Source organism: Bombina bombina, chromosome 5, assembly GCF_027579735.1.
Source record: "Bombina bombina isolate aBomBom1 chromosome 5, aBomBom1.pri, whole genome shotgun sequence".
Lineage (NCBI taxonomy): Eukaryota > Metazoa > Chordata > Amphibia > Anura > Bombinatoridae > Bombina > Bombina bombina.
The window spans coordinates 267517859-267542992 of record NC_069503.1 but is presented as its reverse complement, the minus strand read 5'-3'; the positions used below and the strand labels follow the sequence as shown (position 1 = coordinate 267542992).

General features: G+C 37.5%; 1 protein-coding gene across 2 annotated transcripts in view; it reads left to right on the top strand.

The window, feature by feature from the left end:
* Nucleotides 1-25134, top strand: part of PTER (phosphotriesterase related) — a 99547-nt gene that overhangs the window by 54084 nt on the left and 20329 nt on the right. For both annotated transcript variants that reach the window (XM_053713987.1, XM_053713986.1), the window contains exons 2-4: nucleotides 10330-10776; nucleotides 12409-12674; nucleotides 15093-15233. In XM_053713987.1, coding sequence (XP_053569962.1) covers nucleotides 10333-10776; nucleotides 12409-12674; nucleotides 15093-15233 — 851 coding nt within the window. In that variant the 5' untranslated portion in view covers nucleotides 10330-10332. The remainder of the gene's footprint in view (nucleotides 1-10329; nucleotides 10777-12408; nucleotides 12675-15092; nucleotides 15234-25134) is intronic.

The following is a 25134-nucleotide window of genomic DNA, read 5'->3' as shown; positions in this document are numbered from 1 at the left end:
ACATGCAAGGTGTCACGAACATCATAGTAGTCGCGGGATATTTTGCTCCTATAAAAGTTCAACTTATCTAAACAACTTTATTATTGTTCAAAATTTTTTGAAGAGTGATAACAGAGCGTTATTTTTGTAATATTTATTTACAATTTGGATATGGCTTCATCTGGATCTGATAATATATAAATATTAATATAAAAATAATTATAAAGATTGACAACTAACAATACAAATTTAAATAGATTACTCTTTAATTACAGTCGACAAATTGGGCGCAATTTATGTACATGGAAATGAGAGACAAATTAGACGCCAGTTATGCTGTAAGTACAATGCTGATATTACTGCCTTTTATATATGTCTAGACTGGCGTCTAGATTGACTTTCCTATTGTTTTGTACCTTGCCCGCCACCTAAAAGGTGGCGAGGCAAAAATAGCGAGGTGGGAGCGGAAATTGTAGCGAGCGGACAAATAGATTTTTTAGTACATTCGTTTTTTGGCGAGTTGGTGGTCAAATGTGTCTAATTACAGTGAAAAATGGAGCGGTAGCGAGGTTTGGCGGATAAGTACGCTCGCAATTTTAAAGATGCGAGTTTTAACATAATTGACGGCTTTGTACATATCAGTTTGCGAGTTTTGACGCGAGATTTGTTGCAGGTAGCTCGCTGACTGCTTAGTACATGGAGCCCCAGGAAGCGTGCTCACACTCTGAAAGCACAGATAGAAGGAAGACAGCAGCAGCTGAGGAGGTAAGTTTCTGGGCAGGGGACTGACTAGGCAATTCAGACATTGAGAGGAGTCTTTATTTATTTTTTTGTGGTGGCTAAGTTTGTTGTAGGCTCCTGAATCTTTTTGTAGTAGGCTTCTGCATCTGTACTGTGACACCAGTCTCATTCAGGACTGTTTAAGAGTGTGTGAAGTGTCTTTTTATGCATATCTGGATGCAGGCATTATCATTTGCTACTCCAGCTCTAGTATGGTAACACAATGAGGCCCATTTATCAAGCTCCGAATGGAGCTTGAGGGCCCGTGTTTCTGGCGAGTCTTCAGACTCGCCAGAAACCACAGTTATGAAGCAGCGGTCTAAAGACCGCTGCTCCATAACACTGTCCGCCTGCTCTGATAGGAGGACAGGAATTGCCACAATTCAACCCGATCAAGTATGATCGGGTTGATTGACACCTCCCTGCTGGTGGCCGATTGGCCGTGAGTCTGCAGGGGGCGGCATTGCACCAGCAGCTCTTGTGAGTTGCTGGTGCAATGCTGAATACGGAGAGCGTATTGCTCTCCGCATTCAGCGATGTCTGTCGGACCTGATCCGCACTGTCGGATCAGGTCCGACAGACATTTAATAAATAGGCCTCATAGAGTAGAAAATGATAATGCCTGAGTCCAGATAAGCATCCTAAAAAAAAAGCTCTAGTATGGGAATACAATGTACCATTCTGAGTACTGGTTGGTTTTTATAAGACTTTGAAATAATTTAAAGTTAATGGTGCTGCTGAGTTGAAGAAGATTTGTGCAGCAGCAATTTTCCAGATGAGAAATGTTTGTGCCTGGAAACTTCCTGCCTCGCGCCTACAGTGTGGGCTGAGCATGGTGAGCCATGTGGAAAGGGAATGTTTTTACTATAATGCTGTGTTGTTGGTAAATAGTCCAAATAGTCTCTATCTCTTACACTCTCATTTTCTCACTCTCTTGCTCTCTTACTCTCTAACTCTCTTACTCTCTAACTCTTTTACTCTCTCACTCTCTCTCATAAAATACATGGTATTCAGGTTAAATTACAGTGTTGGCACTTTGAGATAAAGAAGTTGCTTTTGTGTTAGACTTTAGGCACTCGGCCTCAAAAAGGTTCGCCATCACTGATTTAGAGTATAGAATGAGCACTGAAGGATTCATATTGTTAGGGGTTGGGGAGTAATAATGAAGATAAGGGAATGAAAATGGCTGATATACTGGATTGTAGTTGGGGTTTCAGAGGAATATTTGAGTGTGACAGGCTATCAGATAAAGTAGGTTTAAGTTTGTGCAAAAGAAGCTGATTTTCAATCATTACACATTTGCTATTTTAGAAAGCAAGAGCTCTTCTACAAATTATATTAATATTACTTCTGTAATAATAATTGTAGGGCCCTGTCATCTTTGGAAGTTTTATTTTGTTTATGTGGGAAATATTGGATAAAGATGTCTTTTTGATATTTTTGACACAGTTGTCTACCCTCTCCATTTGCTCTAACCTCCCATGATCTGTGTGACACTGTCATATCTTGCTATCTATCTATCTGTTCCTTCACTGTCTCCTTTTCTGGTACTACTTTACTTTGCCACTGTCCATTTTCCCTTCTAAATTTATGCAAATCACTTGAAAACCCTCATGAACTCTTTTGGCCTCACTACATATTTTATGTTGATGGCACCCAGCCTGCCCATCTACGTCTTAGATCACATCTCTTCTATAGGGTTAGCGTGTCCTCATAGCTCTGGTTAACTGTTTTGCAAAAAGAAAAAAGTGTCACAAAACACATAAAAAATAGATTACAGAGTACAGTTACATTCATAATATCATCTAATAGAAATTATATTAGCACAAAAAAGTTTTAAGGGCTCAAAGAGGTCTCAGGTGTTAGAAAAAAAGGTAGGCAAAGAGCTTTAACATAGAGATACATACATATATAAGCGTAAATGTGTATTTATATATGTATTTACAGACATAGATACAAATATAAACACATACATACATATGTACACAAATTCATTCATTACCTATGGGAAATACCTCACCTGGCCACCAGGAGGAGGCAAAGACACCCCAAACAAAGCAATAAGTATCCATCCCACTTCCACTACCCTCTCAGTAGTTCTTTGCCTCGTATCATGGAGGTTGGCAGAGAGAGGTGCTCTGCTGAAGATTCTGAATTTGTGTCCTCGATGGATTGTTTCCTGCAAGAGAGGGCAAGGGAGTTATTAGTAACTATGTAATTCTCTTAGCAGAGTTGTGATGATGATTAGCTATTGGATGTTGCAGGGAAGTTCCCAGGCCTCCTTCCAGTATATTTACGCTATTCTACCTTGTAGGTAACCATTGTTAGTTACACTGCTTTTCTTTATATCATAGGTCCCTGTCAGGTTATGGATTCTGCTGTCAGACATGGAGACCTCTGACTGGTAAGACCTGGGATTTCTCTAAAACCCTTATCTATGGCTTGTTGCCTAACTCAGGGGACTAGGAGACTCGGGTATGGACTCTATGGCTGCATATTATCTAGTGAGGGTGGACTGGACAGTCAGGGCTAGTGACACCATTCATTAATACTCTGTTTGGAGTGGAAAGGTTGGTGTTTTAAAATTTGTCAGCACGCTGACTATTAGGTGGTCACAGACTCATGCATTTGGACAATAGCCTTGCATACCTTCTCTCAGAAGGACTAAGTGGCGATTGTGATCTAATGTCGAGTGTGCAGTTTAAAAGTGGCGCCCAACATTTTCAGTGCAATTGGCAATAGGGGAGTGTCCATTGTTCATCACGCATCTGTTTGGTGCGTTTTTAAAATCTGCTCTGAGTTCCTTGCTCCGCACTATCTTGTGGACCCAGCAGTGGATCGGCAGCACTTGGTTTGGGGCTTGTGTTATTAAAGAGTGGTCTTTGTTACCTTTGGGTGCTTTTATACAGGCAAGATGGAGAACTTCTTTGTCAGTTTTACACAGGAAGAGGTGAGCCCTTCTGTTTTGCTGGACATTAATAAATGCATGATGTGCCCCTTGCCCAAATTTTGTGATGTGGGCCTTAATTATGTCCTCAAGTCTCCCTCTAGTGGGTCTAGTACAAAGACTCCTACTTTATCAACTGTAACCCAAGTGAATCCGGCAACCCCTGCAACCTTGCAGGACCATGTTAACCCTGGCATGCTTGTACTGCATCTTCAGTCTTCCTCCCGAGTTAAATTGCATGCAGTGGCCTGCGGTCCCGTTGTCCTTAATTCCTTTGGAATAATAGCACTTCCTATGGATTTTGTAGCGCAATTACAATCAGCAGTTAATGCTGTCCTGAGTGCTTTACCAGTCGCAGGTAAAAGGAAAAGAAAAGGTTAAACATGATGCCTCTGAGGATAAGACCAGCAGCTTTCGTGAGGCTGCAGTGGTTGGTCATGTCCAATTTTCTGATGAGGAAGATTCCTCAACTTTCTCTGAGGGAAACTCTAACTCCTCTAGTCAAAAGGTTCTAGAGACAGAGGCTGTTAATTTCAGGTTCAAACTTGAACACCAAGGCTATTTAGTGAAGGAGGTTTTGTCAACTCTAGACATTCCGGAAGACAAGCCCTCTGAGGATAAAAGTGTTCTCAAATTGGATATGGTATTCCAACCTAAGTTAAAAACAGCTGATGTGTCCCAGTCCCTTCTATGATGTCAGATATTATATCTTAGGAATGGGAGAAACCTGGGACTCCATTTTCTCCTTCTCCAAATTTCTAGAAGATGTTCCCGGTCCGGATTCTCATCTGGAAATGTGGAGTACGGTACCCAAGGTGGATGGGGATATCTCCACTCTAGCTAAGCGTACGTCAATCCCTTTAGAGGATAGTACATTCTTTAAGAATCCCATGGACAAAAAGATAGAGGGATACCTGAGAAAGATGTTTATTCAAAATGGTTTACTTTTCCAACCTGCCACAGGGATAGAGGCGGTGGCTGGATCTGCCACCTTCTGGTACGACTATGTTTCTGAATCCTCTTTGGAGGATATTCAGGATTGTATTTGAGCTCTAAAACCCTATCTGGCCCAGGTCAGGATTCCATTATCTCTACTGTGACTGGGGGCAAGGGGGCCTTCCTTCCCCAGGATAAAAAGGCTAAGTCTAAAGGGTGTCCTTCTGGGAATTTTCACTCCTTTCACCAGAACAGGTCTCAAATTAATCCAACCTCTTCAAAACCTGATCTGGTCAGTGGTACCTGGAAACCTAAACAGTCTTGGGATAAGAATAAGCAACCCAAGAAATCCAATCCTGACAACAAGTCTGCATGAAGAGTTGGCCCCCGACTCAGGGTAAGGTGGTGTAGGGGGCAGACTATCACAATTTCTAGAAGTGTGGTCTAAACTATGCAGGACCCCTGGGTTCTGGACATTATTTCTCCGGGATGAAGAATAGGTTTTTGATCTCGCCCTTAAAAGGGCAGATTCCTACTCTCCAGGATTTCGGGAAGACCAGAGAAAAGAAGGGCCTTCCTAAAATGTGTAGAGGGCCTGGTATCCATGGGAGTGATTGTTCCAGTTCCCCAGTCAGAAAGGGGAAAAGGATTCTATTCAAATATATTCATAGTTCCCAAAAAATTGGTTACTTTTTGCCCCATCCTGGACTATCAGATCTATCCTCCCCCTAGTTCAGGCGTATTTATCATAAGCTCTGGATAACTTGTCTATATGTGTGCAGACAGGGGATTCTATTGGCACAGAAAAGACCCCACAGATTCTATAAATTCTTCAGAAGGTTAGAGAAGGGCCTGTCGACGAGTTCTCTTAAGGGTCAGATTTCTGCTCTTTCTTTTCTGTTACATAAGAAGATGGCTTGGTTGCCAGATGTGCAGCCTTTTGTTCAGGCTTTTGACAGAATTAGACCTGTTTTTAAACCTGTTGCTCCTCCTTGGAGCCTTAAAGGGACAGTTTACTCAAGAAATGTCTCCCCATTAATTTGTTCCCAATGATCCACTTTACCTGCTGGAGTGTATTAAATTGTTTACAAGTATTTCCATTACCCTTATATTGGCATTTCCCACCCATCCTGAAAGTTTTTGGCCTCAAGGCCAAGCTGTGATAACACAGCCAGTAGAAGAAATTACACTCCCAGTGGGTTATAGAAGATATAAGGTAATAAAATGTTAATTTTCCATTGTTCTCTACAAGTATTAGTGATTGGTTTATGGATAGATATAAGATAAAGAAGCATGTATATGTACACAATATGATAAAGTAATGAGATCTGATTATACCTACAAGCTCAACCCATTTTATTAAGTTGTGGCTTCAAAACACAAAATCAGCTTATTCATATACACAAATAAGCCTTAAAAAGACAATCTCATAAATTTTATACTCTGCAGCTGGTAAAAAAGTAATTGGAAACACATTAAGGGAAAAACAATTTTATAGTATACTGTCCCTTTAATCTTGTTCTTAGAGTTCTTCAACAGGCTCTGTTTGAGTCTATGCATTCAATTGATTTTAAACTTTTATCTTGGAAAGTTTTTTGTTTTTGTTGGCAATCTCTTCTGCTCTTAGAGTTTCTGAGTTATCTGCTCCTCTGTGACCTGCCTAATCTAATCTTTCATGCCGACAAGGCTGTTGAACGGACTAAGAAAGGGTTTTTACCTAAGGTCGTTTCTACTCATAACCTCAATCAGGAAATTGTTGTCCCAATCCATTTTTCTCTAAAGAGAGGTTGCTGCATAATCTGGATATGGTTAGAGCATTAAAGGTATACCTTCATGCTACCAAGGAATTCTGTCAGTCTTCTTCCTTATTCATCCTACATTCTGGTTAGCACAATGGTCAGAAGGGCACTGTTGTTACCTTATCCTTCTGGATCAGGAGTTTAATTTGCATGGCATATATTGAAGCGGGCCAGCAGCCTTCATCTCTGATTATGGAGCATTATACCCATGAAGTGTCTTCGTCTTGGTCCTTCAAGAATGAGGCTTCAGTTTAACAGATATTTAAGGCTGCTACTTGGTCCTCATTACATACTTTCACAAAATTTTACAGGTTTGATGTTTTTGCCTCATCTGAGGCATCCTTTGGGAAAAAGGTTCTTCAAGCGGTGGTGCCTAGTTCTTAGGACTGTCTTCCCTACTTTTCCCTCCCTATTTATTTTGTGTCCTTTACAGCTTGAGTATTGGTTTCCCATTAGTAATGAATTAATTTGTGGACTCCCTGCCATTAGAAAGAAAACATAATTGATGCTGACTTGATAAATTATTTTCTTTCTTGGCAGCGAGAGTCCACAAACCTGCCCTGAAATGATGTAGTGGCAGCAGTCTTTTGGCACCTCTGTACCACATGTGTCTCTCTGCTTTTCCTTATCTTCGACTTGAACTACTGAGAGTGTAGGAGAAGTGGGAGGGATACTTATTGCTTTGTTTGGGGTGTTTTTACCTACTCCTGGTGGCCAGGTGAAGTATTTCCCATAGGTAATGAATGAATTTGTGGACTCTCACTGCCAAGATAAGAAAATAATGTATCAGGTAAGCATAAATTATGTTATTTAATTGCATTGGAGCCCTTTGCAGTTGAAAACATGTAAAATCATATTTATGCAATATTCATTTTAATAAAACACTGTCGCCTAGATTACGTGTTTTGCGTTAGAGGCTGTGCGGTGCTAATGAGCAGTTTATGCTCACCGCTCACTTGCAGACAGCGCTGGTATTACAGGTTTTTACAAACCCGGCGTTAGCCGCAAAAAAAGTGAGCGTAGAGCAAAACTTAGCTTCACATCTCACCTCAATACCAGCGCTGCTTACGTTAGCAGTGAGTTGGTAAAACGTGCTCCTGCACGATTTCCCCATAGGAATCAATGGGGGAGAGCAGGCTGAAAAAAAATCTAACACCTGCAAAAAAGCAGCGTAAAGCTCCTAACGCAGCCACATTGATTCCTATTGGGAAACACATTTTATGTGTACACCTAACACCCTAACATGAACCCTGAGTCTAAACACCCCTAATATTACACTTATTAGCCCCTAATCTGCTGCCCCCGAAATCGACGCCACCTGCATTATATTATTAACCCCTAATCTGCCACTCCGGACACCGCCGCCACCTACATTATACTTATGAACCCCTAATCTGCCGACCCCAACATCGCGACACCTACATTTTATTTATTAACCCCTAATTTGCCGCCCCCTATGTCGCCGCAACCTACCTACATTTATTAACCCCTAATCTTGCCGCCCCCAATGTTACCGTCACTATAATAAAGTTATTAACCCCTAAACCTAAGTCTAACCCTAACACCTCCTAACTTAAATATAATTAAAATAAATCTAAATAAAATTACTACAATTAACTAAATAATTCCTATTTAAAACTAAATACTTACCTATAAAATAAACCCTAAGCTAGCTACAATATAACTAATAGTTACATTGTAGCTAGCTTAGGGTTTATTTTTATTTTACAGGCAACTTTGTATTTATTTTAGCTAGGTAGAATAGTTATTAAATAGTTATTAACTATTTAATAACTACATAGTTAAAATAAAGACAAATTTACCTGTAAAATTAAACCTAACCTAAGTTACATTTACACCTAACACTACACTATAATTAAATTAATTACCTAAATTAAATACAATTAATTACAATTAAATAAAATTATCTAAAGTACGGAAAAAAACACTAAATTACAGAAAATAATAAAGAAATTACAAGATTTTTTTACGAATTACACCTACTCTAATCCCCCTAACAAAATAAAAAAGCCCCCCAAAATAAAAAAGCCCTACCCTACACTAAATTACAAATAGCCCTTAAAAGGGTCTTTTGCGGGGCATTGCCCCAAAGTAATCAGCTCTTTTACCTGTAAAAATAAAGTACAAATACCCCCCCAATATTAAAACCCACCACCCACACAACCAACCCTACTCTAAAACCCACCCAATACCCCCTTAAAAAAACCTAACACTAACCCCTTGAAGATCACCTTACCAGGAGACATCTTCACCCAACCGGGCAGAAGTGGTCCTCCAGACGGGCAGAAGTGGTCCTCCAGACGGGAGGACCACTTTATTATTTTCTGTAATTTAGTGCGGGGGGGGGGGTTCGTACTTTAGATAATTTTATTTAATTGTAATTAATTGTATCTAATTTAGGTAATTAATTTAATTATAGTGTAGTGTTAGGTGTAATTGTAACTTAGGTTAGGTTTTATTTTACAGGTAAATTTGTCTTTATTTTAACTATGTAGTTATTAAATAGTTAATAACTATTTAATAACTATTTTACCTAGTTAAAATAAATACAAAGTTGCCTGTAAAATAAAAATAAACCCTAAGCTAGCTACAATGTAACTATTAGTTATATTGTAGCTAGCTTAGGGTTTATTTTACAGGTAAGTATTTCGTTTTAAATAGGAATTATTAGTTAATGATAGTAATTTTATTTAGATTTATTTAAATTATATTTAAGTTAGGGGGGTTAGGGTTAGGGTTAGACTTAGATTTAGGGGTTAATAACTTTAGTATAGTGGCGGCGACATTGGGGGCGGCAGATTAGGGGTTAATAAGTGTAGGTAGGTGTCGGCGATGTTAGGGACGGCAGATTAGGGGTTAATAATATTTAACTAGTGTTAAAGCGATGAGAGAGTGCGGCGGTTTAGGGGTTAATATGTTTATTATAGTGGCGGCAATGTCCGGTTCGGCAGATTAGTGGTTAAAATTTTTATTTTAGTGTTTGCGATGTGGGGGGGGGGGGGCCTCGGTTTAGGGGTTAATAGGTTGTTTATAAGTGTTAGTGTACTTTTTCGCACTTTAGTTAAGAGTTTTATGCTACAGCGTTGTAGTGAAAAACTCTTAACTACTGACTTTAAAATGCGGTGCCAGTCTTGACAGTAGAGGGTCTACCGCTCACTTTTGGTCAGACTCGTAATACCGGCGCTATGCAAGTCCCATTGAAAAAAGAGGATACGCAATTGACGTAAGTGGATTTGCGGTATTTCCGAGTCTGGCCAAAAAAGTGAGTGGTACACCTGTACCTTCAAGACTCGTAATACCAGTGGGCGTTAAAAAGCAGTGTTAGGACCTCTTAACGCTGCTTTTTAACCCTAACGCACAACTCATAATCTAGTCCTGTGTATTTACTGTACATATTTCACATTCCAATGATCTGCACATGGCAGAATATGTTCTAAATATTAATAAATAGATATTTCTATTTACCTAACTCTTTAAAGTTTCTGACTGACATGTGAGTCCAGCTCTTCTGGCCAATATACTTGACATTCTGACACAATAGGTAAACCCTTCAAGCAACCATCTAATCTTTTTATCTCCACTTGATACCACTTACAGTCTAAGTTCTCATGACATAAGGAGCCTCACACCATTTTTTCTGTTTGTGTACTCATGTTTCATCTGTATAGATCCATGAAAGCTTCTGTCCAATGTTTTTTTTACAGTTAATAGTTCTGTGTTTTTAAGTTGTTGTCTAAACTCACACAGTGAACTCTTGCACCATTTATCTAACATTAGAATAAACTTTAGTAAAAAAGGTGATTGTTTTATATTGTCTGTGACAGACGTTGGCATGGAATTTAATATTTTTTTTCTATTTTATTCTAGAGTATGGCTAAAAATATGTCCTCTCTCAGTGGGAAAGTGCAAACAGTATTGGGACCCATTAACCCAAACCAGCTTGGTTATACATTAACACATGAGCATTTAACAATGACTTTCAACTGTTGCTATTGTCCACCACCTGCACACCAGAAAGCCATGGCTGATGAGCCTATCCTCATGAAACATTTGTTCTGGTTAAAGCAAAACCCATACAGTAATAAAGAGAACATTCTTCTAAATCAAGAAGTTGAAGCCATAAAAGAGGAGCTCTTGTTTTTTAAGGCAGTTGGTGGTGGCACTATAGTGGAAAATACAACTACCGGTATTAGCAGAGATATTAAAACGCTCAAGAAGCTTGCTGAAGAAACACGGGTGAACATCATTTCAGGGGCAGGGTTTTACATTGATGCTACTCACTCAAGTGAAACACGTTCACTGCCTGTTGAACAGGTAAATACAATGCTTAATGGTAAAAAATTGAAGATTGGTAGCAATTTCTAGTTCTATTCCAGTTTTAGTAACTGGTCCGAAACATTGTTTAAGACAAAAGTAAAATGGCCATTCCTGCTTATTCTGATTTTACAAACAAAATAATTAAACATAGATTTGGACCACAACTAATGGCTATTTAAGTGTTTTTAGAGATGTTTTCTTAATGTTCTTGAAAGTTTTCCAAAGTCAGATTTTTTTGTTTTACTGATGTAGATGGCGAGTTGTATCTTACTGGATCACAATGGATCGCCATTTTTAAGCAATGTGTTACAATACTGTGGCAATACAATGTTGTCTATGTAACATTGCTAGAAAGCAGAGCTACATAAATTATGCAAGGCAGTGTGACAGAATTCTCATTAAAGCATCATGAGATTTGAAAGCTTCATTTTTCAAAGAAAATAGTCTGAAGTAAGGGGTTTTTTTTATGCTTTTTGTAAAGCAGGAATTCTATAATACGAGAGATCCATATAGCTTCTAAACAGATTAACAAAAGGACATTTTATATTGTTTTGTGTTTCATATTTAATTTCTAATCATTATATTTTATAGACACTGCTAGCAATGCTGTGCAAAGGGGCAGCTGCCCATGATTCTCGAGACAACTCACATAATCAGGCCCATTTATCAAGCTCCGTACGGAGCTTGAAAGGCCGTGTTTCTGGCGAGTCTTCAGACTCGCCAGAAACACAACTTATGAAGCAGACGGCTGCTTCATAACCCTGTCCGCCTGCTCTGAGCAGGCGGACAGGAATCGCTGGAAATCAACCCGATCGAATACGATCGGGTTGATTGACACTTCCCTGCTGGCGGCCGATTGGCCGCGAGTCAGCAGGGGGCGGCTCTTGTGAGCTGCTGGTGCAATGTTAAATGTGGAGAGCGTATTTGCTCTCCGCATTTAGCGAGGTCTTGCGAACCTGATCCGCAGTCGCAAGCCCTTTGATAAATTGGGGCCATAGACACATACATCTGCAAATTAATGAATTGTTTTAAGAATTAAGATCATATAGACATTGGGTGTTTTTTTCAGTGCACTCAGCATTTAGTTGTATTATTTGCATTTAAAGGGACAGTAAAGTCAAAACTAAACTTTCATGATTCAGATAGGGCATGCAATTTTAAACAACTTTCCAATTTACTTTTATCATTACATTTGCTTTGTTCCCTTGGTGGTATTTTTGAAAAGCTAAACCTAGGAAGGCTCAAACTGATTTCTAAACAGTTGAAAACCGCCTCCTAGCTCAGAGCATTTTGAAAGTTTTTCACAGTTAGACTGTGCTAGTTCACATGTGTCATATAGATAACATTGTGCTCACTCCCGTGAAGTTATTTAGGAGTCTTCACTGATTGACTACACTGCATGTCTGTCAAAGGCACTTAGATAAGGAGGTTGTCTGCAAAGGCTTAGAAACAAGGTAATCACAGAGGTAAAAATCATATTAATATAACTGTGTTGGTTATGCAAAAACAGGGAATGGGTAATAAAGGGATTATCTATCTTTTTAAATAAGAAAAATTTTGGTGTAGACTGTCCCTTTAAGGATGTCCCATCGTTTATTGTTTTAATAAATGTCCATCTCTTTTCATTAGCTGACAAAGGTTCTTGTTAATGAAGTTCTGGTGGGAGCAGATGGGACCAATATTAAATGTGGTGTAATTGGAGAGATAGGATGCTCTTGGCCATTAACTGAAAGTGAAAAGAAAATTCTGCAGGCGACTGCAGAAGCTCAGTGTGAATTAGGATGCCCTGTGATTATTCACCCTGGAAGAAGTGCTGAGGCTCCTTTCCAGATCATCAGGATTCTACAAGAGTCTGGAGCTGATATATCTAAAACAGTCATGTCTCATCTTGATAGGTAAGCAGTTAAGCTGAACCTATGCATTGATAAGTCTTTAAGGGCTTTACCACAATATGACCTCCCAGAAAAGGTTTGAAGGCAAGAACATTTAGCAAAATCACTTTGGAGGGATATGCCCTAATATCTGACAAAGAGAGAAATGTGACTAATCGGAGATCTGTATTAAAAATTAATTGGTCTTTTAATACTCAGATATGATTTGGTAGATATTAGATTTAATATGAAGGAGGGTTACAATGCATAACTAAAACAAATATGTTCTGAATATAATTAACTGCACTAATGAAATCATATAGTTTTCCTGTAACAAAATATTATGTTAGTGATATTTAATATAGGGGTCGATTCCAATCTTTTACATACTAGTAACATTATTTTCATAGAAGTATTAAGACAGGCTGGAAAATAAGGTGGGTGACATCAACGAGAAAGGAATGAAACAAAACAGACATAGGGGCCTATCTATCAAGCTCCGAACGGAGCTTGCTCGCCAGAAACACAAGTCACAAAGACCGCTGCTCCATAACCCTGTCCGCCTGCTCTGATGAGGCGGACAGGAATCGCCGGAATTCAACCCGATCAAGTACGATCGGGTTGATTGACACCCCCTGCTGGCGGCCCATTGGCCGCGAGTCTGCAGGGGGCGGCGTTGCACCAGCAGCTCACAAGAGCTGCTGGTGCAATGCTGAATACGGAGAGCGTATTGCTCTCCGCATTCAGCGATTTCTTGCGGACCTGATCCGTACTGTCGGATCAGGTCCACAAGACATTTGATAAATTGGCCCCATAGTGATGTGAGTGTTCCAAAGTGTTTGTAGTAAGTATATATAATTGTTTTTATAATAGTTTTAAATGTAATGATATCAAACCTGTTTGTCCCTTTAAATACTGTGGGCCTGATATTCAAAACCTTGCTGGCATGGAGAGAAATCACACAAAACCTTTCTGATTTTTTAGACCTTGTATTGTAACGTAGGAGTCTCTGTTATACATAAATAACACTACATAACATAAACATTTTTCAAGATAAAATTTCTGTTTCATATCAATGAGACTTCTTAGAATATCTCGCCTAAGCAGCGAGATTTTGAATATCAAGACCTATATGAGAAAGGCAAAAAATGTCTTTTAAATGATTGTTATTTGTTTATAGTTAGGCTGCAAATATAGAGTCATTTCATTGATGATAATTTAGTTGTGTGCCTTTAATATGACCTCAAGTAGGATATTTCTGTCATGCAGATAAAACAGTAGTACAGGTACATATCTCCAAATTCGGAATTCCAAAATCCACACTTTTTATTAGCCCCTTCCCGCCCGGACTTATTTGTTTATATCAGAACTCCTTCACATCCAGAACTCCGCATAGAGAGATAAGTAAGTCTTTGAAGCACCTTGCTAGTAGTGACAAGATATATTAGATCGTCTCGCCAGAGCGGAGAAGTTTAGATCATCAGGTGGGGAGAATTGAAATTTTTAATATATATACACATATGTGTGTGTGTATATATATATATATATATATATATATATATATATATATGTATATATATATATATATATATATATATATATAATTTATTTTTATTTTTTTAAATATAAACCCATTACAGCCAAATGGCTAGGATGTTATACACCGTCCTAAGGGCGTTAAAGCCCAGTGCAGTTAGGACGTTAAATTAAAATTATACATATTTATATATATATATATTTTTTTTAAATTTCAATTTTCCCCACCTGATGATCTAAACTTCTCCGCTCTGGTGAGATGGTCTAATATGTCTTGTCACTACTAGTGAGGTGCTTCGAATACTTTTAAAAATGTGATTATTTTTTTTTCCCTTGAGAGTTGTTTATCTCTCTATGCGGAGTTCTGGATGTGAAGGAGAGACACCTACATTGCAAATTAATGCTTAAAAAAGCCCCCAGAGATTTGGCGAGATTTCTCTCCATGCCAGCGAGTTTTTGATCATCAGGCCCTAAGTCACAATGTTCTCTGTCTGTGTCTTCCAAAATGCTAATTATAGTTTATATATATATATATATTTACAACTATTGCCTCTCTGATTAAAGTACTGTACTTTCTTCCTGGTGGTACTTTATATACAAAAGTATTATAAATGGTATAAAACTACCTTTAGGATACTTGTATAAGCTGTATTATAACATCATGTAAATATTGCCTAAAAGACAAAAAATATTTTTGTTTACACTTGGTCCCATCCTCTACCTAAGCTGTCCCATTTTACAAATGCAAAATATGCAAATATTCCAGAATCCAAACAATTCTGAAATCCTGACTCTTTCCGTTCCTAAGCAGTTTGGTTAAATAGTTTTATACTTGTACATGTACCCAACTACAAATGTTTTACTCTCAACACTTAATAAATACAAACACACTATTATTTTATTTAGGACTATATTTGATGAGAAAATACTGCTAGAATTTGCTGAAATGGGATCATACCTTGAATTTGATTTGTTTGGAACAGAAATGCTGAATTACCAGTTCAACCCAGCTGTTGACATGCCCAGTGATAATGAAAGGATTAAAATGTGAGTACCTGCACTTCTGCCTATATTTTTCTGTCTCGTGTTTATTAATGAGAAAATACTTCCCCCTACAATTGTGATGCACATGTCTTCATAGGAGCAATATTTATACATTCAAAGAATAGACTGAACTTTCCAAAATGATGAGGATTTTCTATGAACTTCATCTTTCTGTGGGTCTGGATAAAATGTTCAGATAAAAAAATGACCACATGATGTATTCTCTCTTTGAAGGAAGCACACTTGTCTTTATTCAGTTTCAAAATTCTGTCTTTGAGTGACACAAAGATAAATAATTTTCTTGACATATTGCTCCAAATGCACAAATGCTCAGCTGTATAACCCATTGAATAACATTTTGCAACAGGGGTGGAACCAACATTGATGCATCAGGGGCAGTGGTACCTGGGCCTAAGTGCTGGGGGGGCTATAGCCAGTCTATACATAGGCATGTGCATAATGTGTACAATTCTAATGCAAGGTTGACTTTTATTAGTCCAGATTGCAGGTCCATCTATCTACCTGCTTGTCTGTCTGTTTCTCTATTTATCTACCCAAAATCATTATACAGAGCAGCATGTATATTTTTAATGTTGGTTACTACTGAGTTACCTTTGGGGGGCCCAAAACATTTTTGCACCAGGGCCCTCTGTTGAGTACGCCCGCTACTGTTTTGCAGCACTTCTGCTGCAGATACATTTCCAAACATATGTAACCCAAAGTGAACTCAAAACATGATATGTAATGATTCATCATAAAGCTCAAGTTTTTGATAACCGTTAATAAGGTCTAACTTTCTAGCTCTGAAATGGGGCTTTTATGGTACTCCCTCTTAATGGCTACGTTTGCTTGCCTCATGTCTCACTGCATCATCTTTACCAGATCCAGGTACTTTAATAAATGATAACTGGACGGATGTGATACAGTCAAAAATGTTTTCAATAATATTTAATTGCCCAAGAGCCTGCATTTTGTCCCCAACCTTTTATTTGCAGGTATACATCTGAGCTCTTATGAAGCTGACATAAATAAGTGACCAGTATGCAGAGGTATCTGATAAACTTTGTTTGCCTTTGGCCTTAAAGGGATAGTCTACTTGATTTTTTTAATTGTTTAAAAAGATAGATAATGCTTTACTATCCATTCCCCAGCATTGCATAACCAATATTATTCCATCAACATACTTTATAAACCTCTATGTTTGCCTGTTTCTAAGCCCCTGCAGGTCGCCCCTTATCTCAGTGCTTTTTATATTTTTTTTAACTCTTGGGTAACACAGTACTAGTTCATGTGTGCCATATAGATAACATTGTGCTCACTCACATGGAGAATGATAATGGTTCTACAAGAACCAGCACTGATTGGCTAAAATGCAAGATTTTAAAAAGCACCGAGATAAAGAGTTGCCTGCAAGGGGTTTAAAACAGACAAACTTACAGGTTATAAAATATATTAATATAACAATGTTGGTTGTGCAAAGCTTGGGAATGGGTAGTAAAGGCATTATCTATCTTTTTAAACAATAAAAATAAATCAAGTAGGATAGTTGAATATTATTTTAGATAATATCCCACCACATGTTAAACCTAAAATAGAGACAGTACTATAACCTAATAATTTTTATGTTCAAATTTAATTTTATCGAAGTCATTGTCATTTTTCTGAACTGATAAACTGACTGTTCATCTTAATAAAATAGTCGTATTGTATTTATATACAAATATTACAAATAGATCTGTGGGAGTTCAAATACTTTCTCAGAACTTAAGGAACCTAAGCTCTATCTATTTAAAGAAAATAGTCTTACTACACATTAAAATCAAGAAAGTGGATATCTCTACCGCACATTTTTGGACTTACTATATTTCTTCAATATATTTTGTCCTCAACAGAAAAGTTTTCAATGCAGTTATAAAGGAGTGATATTTTTTACTCAAATATTTTGGCATAAGTACATGGTAATAAATTATGACTATATCTACAGCCTCACAGGTGCATTAAAATAGATCAAGAATATATCTGATTAAAAGATGCACCATAATTAGGGCTAGATTACGAGTGACGCGCTAACTGTTGCATGCGAGTGATATTGGGTTTTTGTCTGCTTTTTGCACGCTACAGAAATAGCGTGCGTATTACAAGTTGAAAGTAAACGTGTTCACTCTAGTGCAATCACGATCTACACTTAAAGGTACAGTTACACTCATATAAACACTTTCTGATAATTATTTTAAAAAATGATTACAATTTTTTATAAAGGCTCAAAGATATATTGTATAATGTGTTTGGGGAAAAAAGGGCTGCAAACAGCTTTAACATATATATGCATACACAGATATGTGTATGTATCCATATATATTTGTAAAGATGTATTTATGTGTTTTACTGTATATGTATGGTACATATTTTACATTCCAATGTTCTTAACTTACAGAATAATGTACTTTTTATTGTAAATGCATATTTCTATATATACCTATACCTGTATATCTATTCCTATAGGATATAGAGGTATAGATATGTATTTTACATTAAAAGTATCAGAAATATGTATTTAATAAAAAAAAGTACATTGTTTTCTATGTAAAGAACAGAGATGTAAAATATGCGTCACACACATCGGATTCGCGATTTAGGACTAACGAGGTTGAAGAATTGCTGACTTCAATGAACGTTCTTGAAATATTAGATTTTAAAATATATATAAATTCTTAAAAATGATTATACATACTGTAAAAAATATAGATATATTTTATGGATTATTTAGAATATTTTTCAGTATATCTAATTCATAATAATTTTTATTAATATTTTTTATTTAATATTTCAGTAATGTGCATTGAAGTTAGAAATTCTCAAAGTGCGCTAAACCGACTACATTAGTAATAAATCGCAATTGCTTATGCGTATTACTCATATTTTTCATTCCTATATTCTTCACATAGAAAATAATGTACTTTTCATTATTAAATATATATTTCTATATATATCTGATACTGTTAATGTAAAATACATATATATATATATATATATATATATACCTATAGGAATAGATATACAGGTATAGGTATATATAGATCTATAAAGAAAAATGTATTTGCAATGAAAAGTACATTCTTCTGTATATGAGGAGCATTGGAATGTGACATTTTCATGACTCCTGTCGGGTTAGTGCGTGAGTGACAGGTGTTACGTTTTTTTTCTTCTGCGCTCTCCATTGACTTCTAGGGGGACAAGAAGTTAGCGTGGTCATGATATTTGTTTAGCGCATCGGGTTTTGTTCTCGCTCAAACTTTTTACTTTAAACTTGTAGTATGCGCGTTTTGACGCACATAAAAAAGCCTCAATCTAGCGAAGTTTATAATTGAGTGGGACCGCTAAATAGCACTCATTAGTAATCTAGCCCCCCTCTACCATTACCCATTTTCAAGGGTAATGGTAGTTTTTAGGTTGGCTTTGCTGTAAATTCTAATCCTTTAGAAAAAAGATTTTCTAATATTTTTATCTACAAAGTTCCCCATAAAAGTATATGACCATTTTGTAGATAAACCATTTGATAATAAAATACTAATATAGAATACAATGGTATGCCTTCTTCAAAAACATATTTAAAACAGATTTTAACTGTAGTTTTATAGCTCAGTAGAGAACAGTAATGTACTTACAAGAGATGGCCTATGTAAGGTAGGGACCGTGTCTGAAGAAGAGGTAAACTTCCTTCCAACTTGTGACTTATGAGGATATTCTTTAGATTTATTTGTGTTGGAGATTTGAATTCCCTTGTAGGTTACTGAAGTTGTTGCTTCAGGTCTCGCTCTGTATATTTTATCTCATGTAAGAGGAAAAAAGGGCAGAACACACACAGTCACCAAACAGAGAGTGCTATATATAGAGTAGTATTTTTATTATTATCGTAAAAGCAGTTCGGTAAATATGGTTTAACACCCACAATTCAATCAGTATGGGGTAAGTAGTGCATACAAGTGTTGATTTCTTATGTTCTCTGGTGTTAATTTTGATTGTGGAGTGGTTATTAATTTTAGCCTTTTCAAAGTTCATTAATATTAAATAAAAAAAATAAAAAAAGTAATTTAGAATGGTCATCAAAATTAGATGAATTGAAGGTGCCAGGATGACCCTCAGGAATCTTATGCTGTACATATTGAAGGTGTTAGTGATATGTCTTCCTTTTAATAAGCTTTTCTTAGGGATTATAATATACCATTTGTGCAACAACCTGATGAATCATATAGATAAAGATTTTGATGCAACAGATGAGGTTACTGATATAGATGAATCCTCACCCACACAGGGACGTATGTGACACTTTCATTTATATTGTTATGAAGAGTTCTATTTTTATAACTGTTATATTGAAATAACATACTGCTACTAGTGATGTCGCGAACAGTTCGCAGGAGAACAGTTCCCGGCGAACATAGCTTGTTCGCGTTCGCCGCTGCGGGCGAACATATGCGATGTTCGATCCGCCCCCTATTCGTCATCATTGAGAAAACTTTGACCCTGTATCTCACAGCCTTCAGACACATTTGAGCCAATCAGCAGCAGACACTCCCTCACAGACCCTCCCAGCTCCTGGGCAGCAGCCATTTTAGATTCATTACGATCTTGCTTTCTTAGTGAGAGGAGGTTTAGTGTTGCTGCTGCTGACATTATAGAGAAATAGATAGCTAGGCTAGTGTATTTAGTGTCCACTACAGTCCTGGAGGACTCATCTAATCTCTGCTGTAAGGACAGCACCCTAAAAAGCCCTTTTTAGGGCTAAAACTTCAGTCGTTTTTTTTTTATTTTATTTGTAATTTTATTTGCATTTGCCTGGCTTTCAGCCTGTGTGTGAGGCTCACAGCATATACTGTGATTAGTGCCACCACTGATATCTGCTTAACATTAGTGTAAATTTAAACAACAAACTTTTAAATCATTTTGCTAGTGTAATCTAATTTGATTTTCTATCAGGCCTGTGTGTCAGGCTTACACAGCATATACTGTAGTTAATTGTTGTGCCAGCAGCCACCACTCATATCTGCTTAACATTATTTTAAATTAAAAAAAATTTTTTAAATGATTTTGCTAGTTTAATCTAATTTCATTTTCTATCAGGCCTGTGTCTCAGGCTCACACAGCATATACTGTGGTTAATTGCTCTGTGCCAGCCACCACTCATATCTGCTTAACATTATTGTAAATTTAAACAACAAAACTTTTAAATCATTTTGCTAGTGTAATCTAATTTCATTTTCTATCAGGCCTGTGTGTCAGTTTCACACAGCATATACTGTGGTTAATTGCTGTGCCAGCCACCACTCATATCTGCTTAACATTATTGTAAATTAAAAAAAAAAAAACTTTTAAATCATTTTGCTAGTGTAATCTAATTTAATTTTCCATCAGGCCTGTGTGTCAGGCCCACATCATATAGTGTGATTAATAGCTCTTTTTTCCACCACTTATATCTGGTGTAACATTAGTGTAAAAAAATTTTTAATTTTTTTTTACATAAGTCCTCTTCTAGTGTTATTTAATTTTAGTTGCCAGGCCAGCCTGGCTGCCATTAGTGCCAGCCTGTGTGTCAGGCTGCCAGCATATACTGTGCCTACTTCCATCCTCAGTGCCAGTTCACCACTCCTATCTGGTGTAACATTAGTTTAAATTTTGTAAAAAAAAAAACTTTTACATCAGTCTTCTAGTGTTATTTAATTTTAGTTGCCAGGGCTGCCTGCCACTAGTGCCAGCCTGTGTGTCAGGCTGCCAGCACATACTGTGCCTACTTCTATCCTGAGTGCCATCACTCCTATCTGTTGTAACATTACTGTAACTTTTTTTAAAAAAAAACTTTTACATCAGTCTGCTATTGTTATTTAATTGCAGTTGCCTGTCTGCCAGCGTGTGTGCCAGGCGCACTTTCCAACTAGTGCCACAAATCATATTTGTTATAACAGTAGTGTAAATATTTTAAATAAAAACTTTTTTGACTGTGAATCATCAGTCTGCTAGTGCAATTGAATTGAGTTGCCTGCCTGCCAGCGTGTGTGCCAGGCCCACTTGCCAACTAGTGCCACCAATCATATATGTTATAACAGTATTGTAAATATTTAAAATAAAAACTTTTTTGACTGAGAAACATCAGTCATCTAGTGTAATCTAATTGCAGTTGCCTTCCTCCCAGCGTGTGTGCCAGGCCCACTTGCCAACTAGTGCCACCAATCATATTTGTTATAACAGTAGTGTAAATATTTAAAAAAAAATATTTTTTGACTGTGAAAGATCAGTCTGCTAGTGTAATCTAATTGAAGTTGCTTGCCTGCCAGCGTGTGTGCCAGGCCCACTTGCTGCCAACTATTGCCACCAATCATATTTGTTATAACAGTTTTGAAAATATTTAAAATCAAAACTTTTTTGACTGTGAAAGATCAGTCTGCTAGTGCAATTGAATTGCAGTTGCCTGCCTGCCAGCATGTGTGCCAGGCCCACTTGCCAACTAGTGCCACCAATCATATTTGTTATAACAGTAGTGTAAATATTTACAATAAAAACTTTTTTGACTGTGAATCATCAGTCTGCTAGTGCAATTGAATTGCAGTTGCCTGCCTGCCGATAGGGGGAGTAACAGGGATTAAAGTGCTAAGAATATTACTACTTAACACAACCTAGTTACCATGGGTCCCAGACCGCATGTTTTATTATTATACTTTGTCAGGGTAATTATATATCTATCAAATCTATCTATTTATCTTCTATCGATTCTATCTAACTATCAATCTATGTATATCTATCTATCAAATCTATCTATCTCATGGCCGGACTGTTTTGAGACAGCCACTTGTGTTTAGGCCAAATTTGAAGTAGGAGGACAGACCGATCATCTTTTTCCATCTCCCTGTTCCAAAAATGCAGCCCAGGTAGTAAACTGCTAAGAATAATACTACTTAACACACCACGGGTCCCAGACCGCATGTCTTATTGTTATACTCTGTCATGGAAATCATATATCTATCAAATCTATCTATTTATCTATCAAATCTATCTAACTATCAATCATATCTATCAAATATAAATTGCATCTATTGATCTATGTAAATCGTATCTATGAAATGTATATTGCATCTTTTGATCTATGTAATTCATATCTATCAAATGTAAATTGCATAGATTGATCTATGTAATTCGTATCTATCATCATATGTATATTGCATCTATTGATCTATGTAATCTATGTATCTAGCTATCAAATCTATCTAACTCGTGGTTGTGCAAATGGACTGTTTGCAGTTGTTTGCGGTGCGTTACACGGGGAGTTTGGTCTGTCACTGTGAAGCGGGCGTAACCCTTACACTACCTGATCGATACTACATCATACCTGATGTTTTAAAGCACGTTATTCAAAAAAAATTTAGGAATGTTAGGTGATTAAGGCACTTTATGGCTTAAAACCAGACTCTGCATCAACTATGTAATTTTCCGTGGTAGTTTTGCCATGGATCCCCATCCGGCATGCCACAGTCCAGGTGTTAGTCCCCTTGAAACAACTTTTCCATCACTATTGTGGCCAGAAAGAGTCCTTGTGGGTTTTAAAGTTCGCCTGCCTATTGAAGCCAATGGCGGTTCGCCGGTTCGCGAACAGTAGCGGAAGTTCGAGTCCGCCGTTCGCGAACCGAAATTTTAAGGTTCCCGACATCACTAACTGCTATAAGAATCCTACTGCAAAGTGATTGCATGGTCCGCACACATTACTAAAGATTGTATTTGTAATTGCATTAGGGATTTATCTGTAATTTCCTGTTGCACATGCATTAGAGATTTATCGGAGGTCTCATGTTGAACATGCATTAGAGATTTATCAGAGGTGTCATGTTGCACGTGCATTAGAGATTTATCTGAGGTCTGATGTTGCACATGCATTAGAGATTTATCCGAGGTCTCATGTTGCACATGCATTAGATTTATCGGGGCTCTGATGTTGCACATGCATTAGAGATTTATCTGAGGTTCGATGTTGCACATGCATTAGAGATTATCGGATGTCTCATGTTCCACATGCATTAGAGATTTATCGAAGGTCTCATGTTTCACATGCATTAGAGATTTATCTGAGGTCTCATGTTCTGCATGCATTAGAGATTTATCGGAGGTCTCATGTTCTGCATGCATTAGAGATTTATCGAAAGGTCTCATGTTGCACATGCATTATAGATTTATCGGCGGCCTCATGATCTGCATGCATAAGAGATTTATCAGAGGTTTCATGTTCCACATGCATCAGAGATTTATCCAAGGTCTCATGTTGCACATGCATTAGAGATTTATCCGAGGTCTCATGTTCTACATGCATAAGAGATTTATCGGAGGTGTCATGTTCCACATGCATTAGAGATTTATCAGAGGTTTTATGTTGCACATGCATTATAGATTTATCAGAGGTCTCTTGTTCCACATGCATTAGAGATTTATCTGTGATTTCATGTTCCACATGCATTAGAGATTTATCAGAGGTCTCATGTTCCACATGCATTAGAGATTTATCGGAGGTCTCATGTTCTGCATGCATTAGAGATTTATCGGAGGTCTCATGTTCTGCATGCATTAGAGATTTATTGAAGGTCTCATGTTCTGCATGCATTAGAGATTTATCTGAGGTCTCATGTTCCACATGCATTAGAGATTTATCTGAGGTCTCATGTTGCACATGCATTAGAGATTTATCGGAGGTCTCATGTTGTGCATGTATTAAAGATCTATCGGAGGTCTCATGTTCTGCATGCATTAGAGATTTATCAGGGGTCTAATGTTGCACATGCATTAGAGATTTATCGGAGGTCTCATGTTCTGCATGCATTAGAGATTTATCAGAGTTCTCATGTTCCACATGCATTAGAGATTTATCTGGGGTCTCATGTTGCACATGCATTAGAGATTAATCGGAGGTCTCATGTTCCGCATGCATTAGAGATTTATCGGAGGTCTCATGTTCTGCATGCATTAGAGCTTTATCCGAGGTCTCATGTTCTGCATGCATTAGAGATTTATCAGGGGTCTAATGTTGCACATGCATTAGAGATTTATCGGAGGTCTCATGTTGCACATGCATTAGAGATTTATCGGAGGTCTCATGTTCTGCATGCATTAGAGATTTATCAGAGGTCTCATGTTCCACATGCATTAGAGATTTATCTGGGGTCTCATGTTGCACATGCATTAGAGATTTATCGGAGGTCTCATATTCCGCATGCATTAGAGATTTATCGGAGGTCTCATGTTCTGCATGCATTAGAGCTTTATCCGAGGTCTCATGTTCTGCATGCATTAGAGATTTATCTGAGGTCTCATGTTGCACATGCATTAGAGAGTTATCGGCGGTCTCATGTTCTGCATACATTAGAGATTTATCTGAGGTCTCATGTTGCACATGCATTAGAGATTTATTGGAGGTCTCATGTTCCACGTGCATTAGAGATTTAACGGAGGTCTCATGTTGCACATGTATTATAGATTTATCGGAGGTCTCATGTTCCATGTGCATTAGAGATTTATCGGAGGTCTCATGTTCCGCATGCATTAGAGATTTATTGGAGGTCTCATGTTCTGCATGCATTAGAGCTTTATCCGAGGTCTCATGTTCTGCATGCATTAGAGATTTATCTGAGGTCTCATGTTGCACATGCATTAGAGAGTTATCGGCGGTCTCATGTTCTGCATGCATTAGAGATTTATCGGAGGTCTCATGTTCCACGTGCATTAGAGATTTAACGGAGGTCTCATGTTGCACATGTATTGTATTATAGATTTATCGGAGGTCTCATGTTCCACATGCATTAGAGATTTATCTGAGGTCTCATGTTGTACATGCATTAGAGATTTATCGGAGGTCTCATGTTGCACATGCATT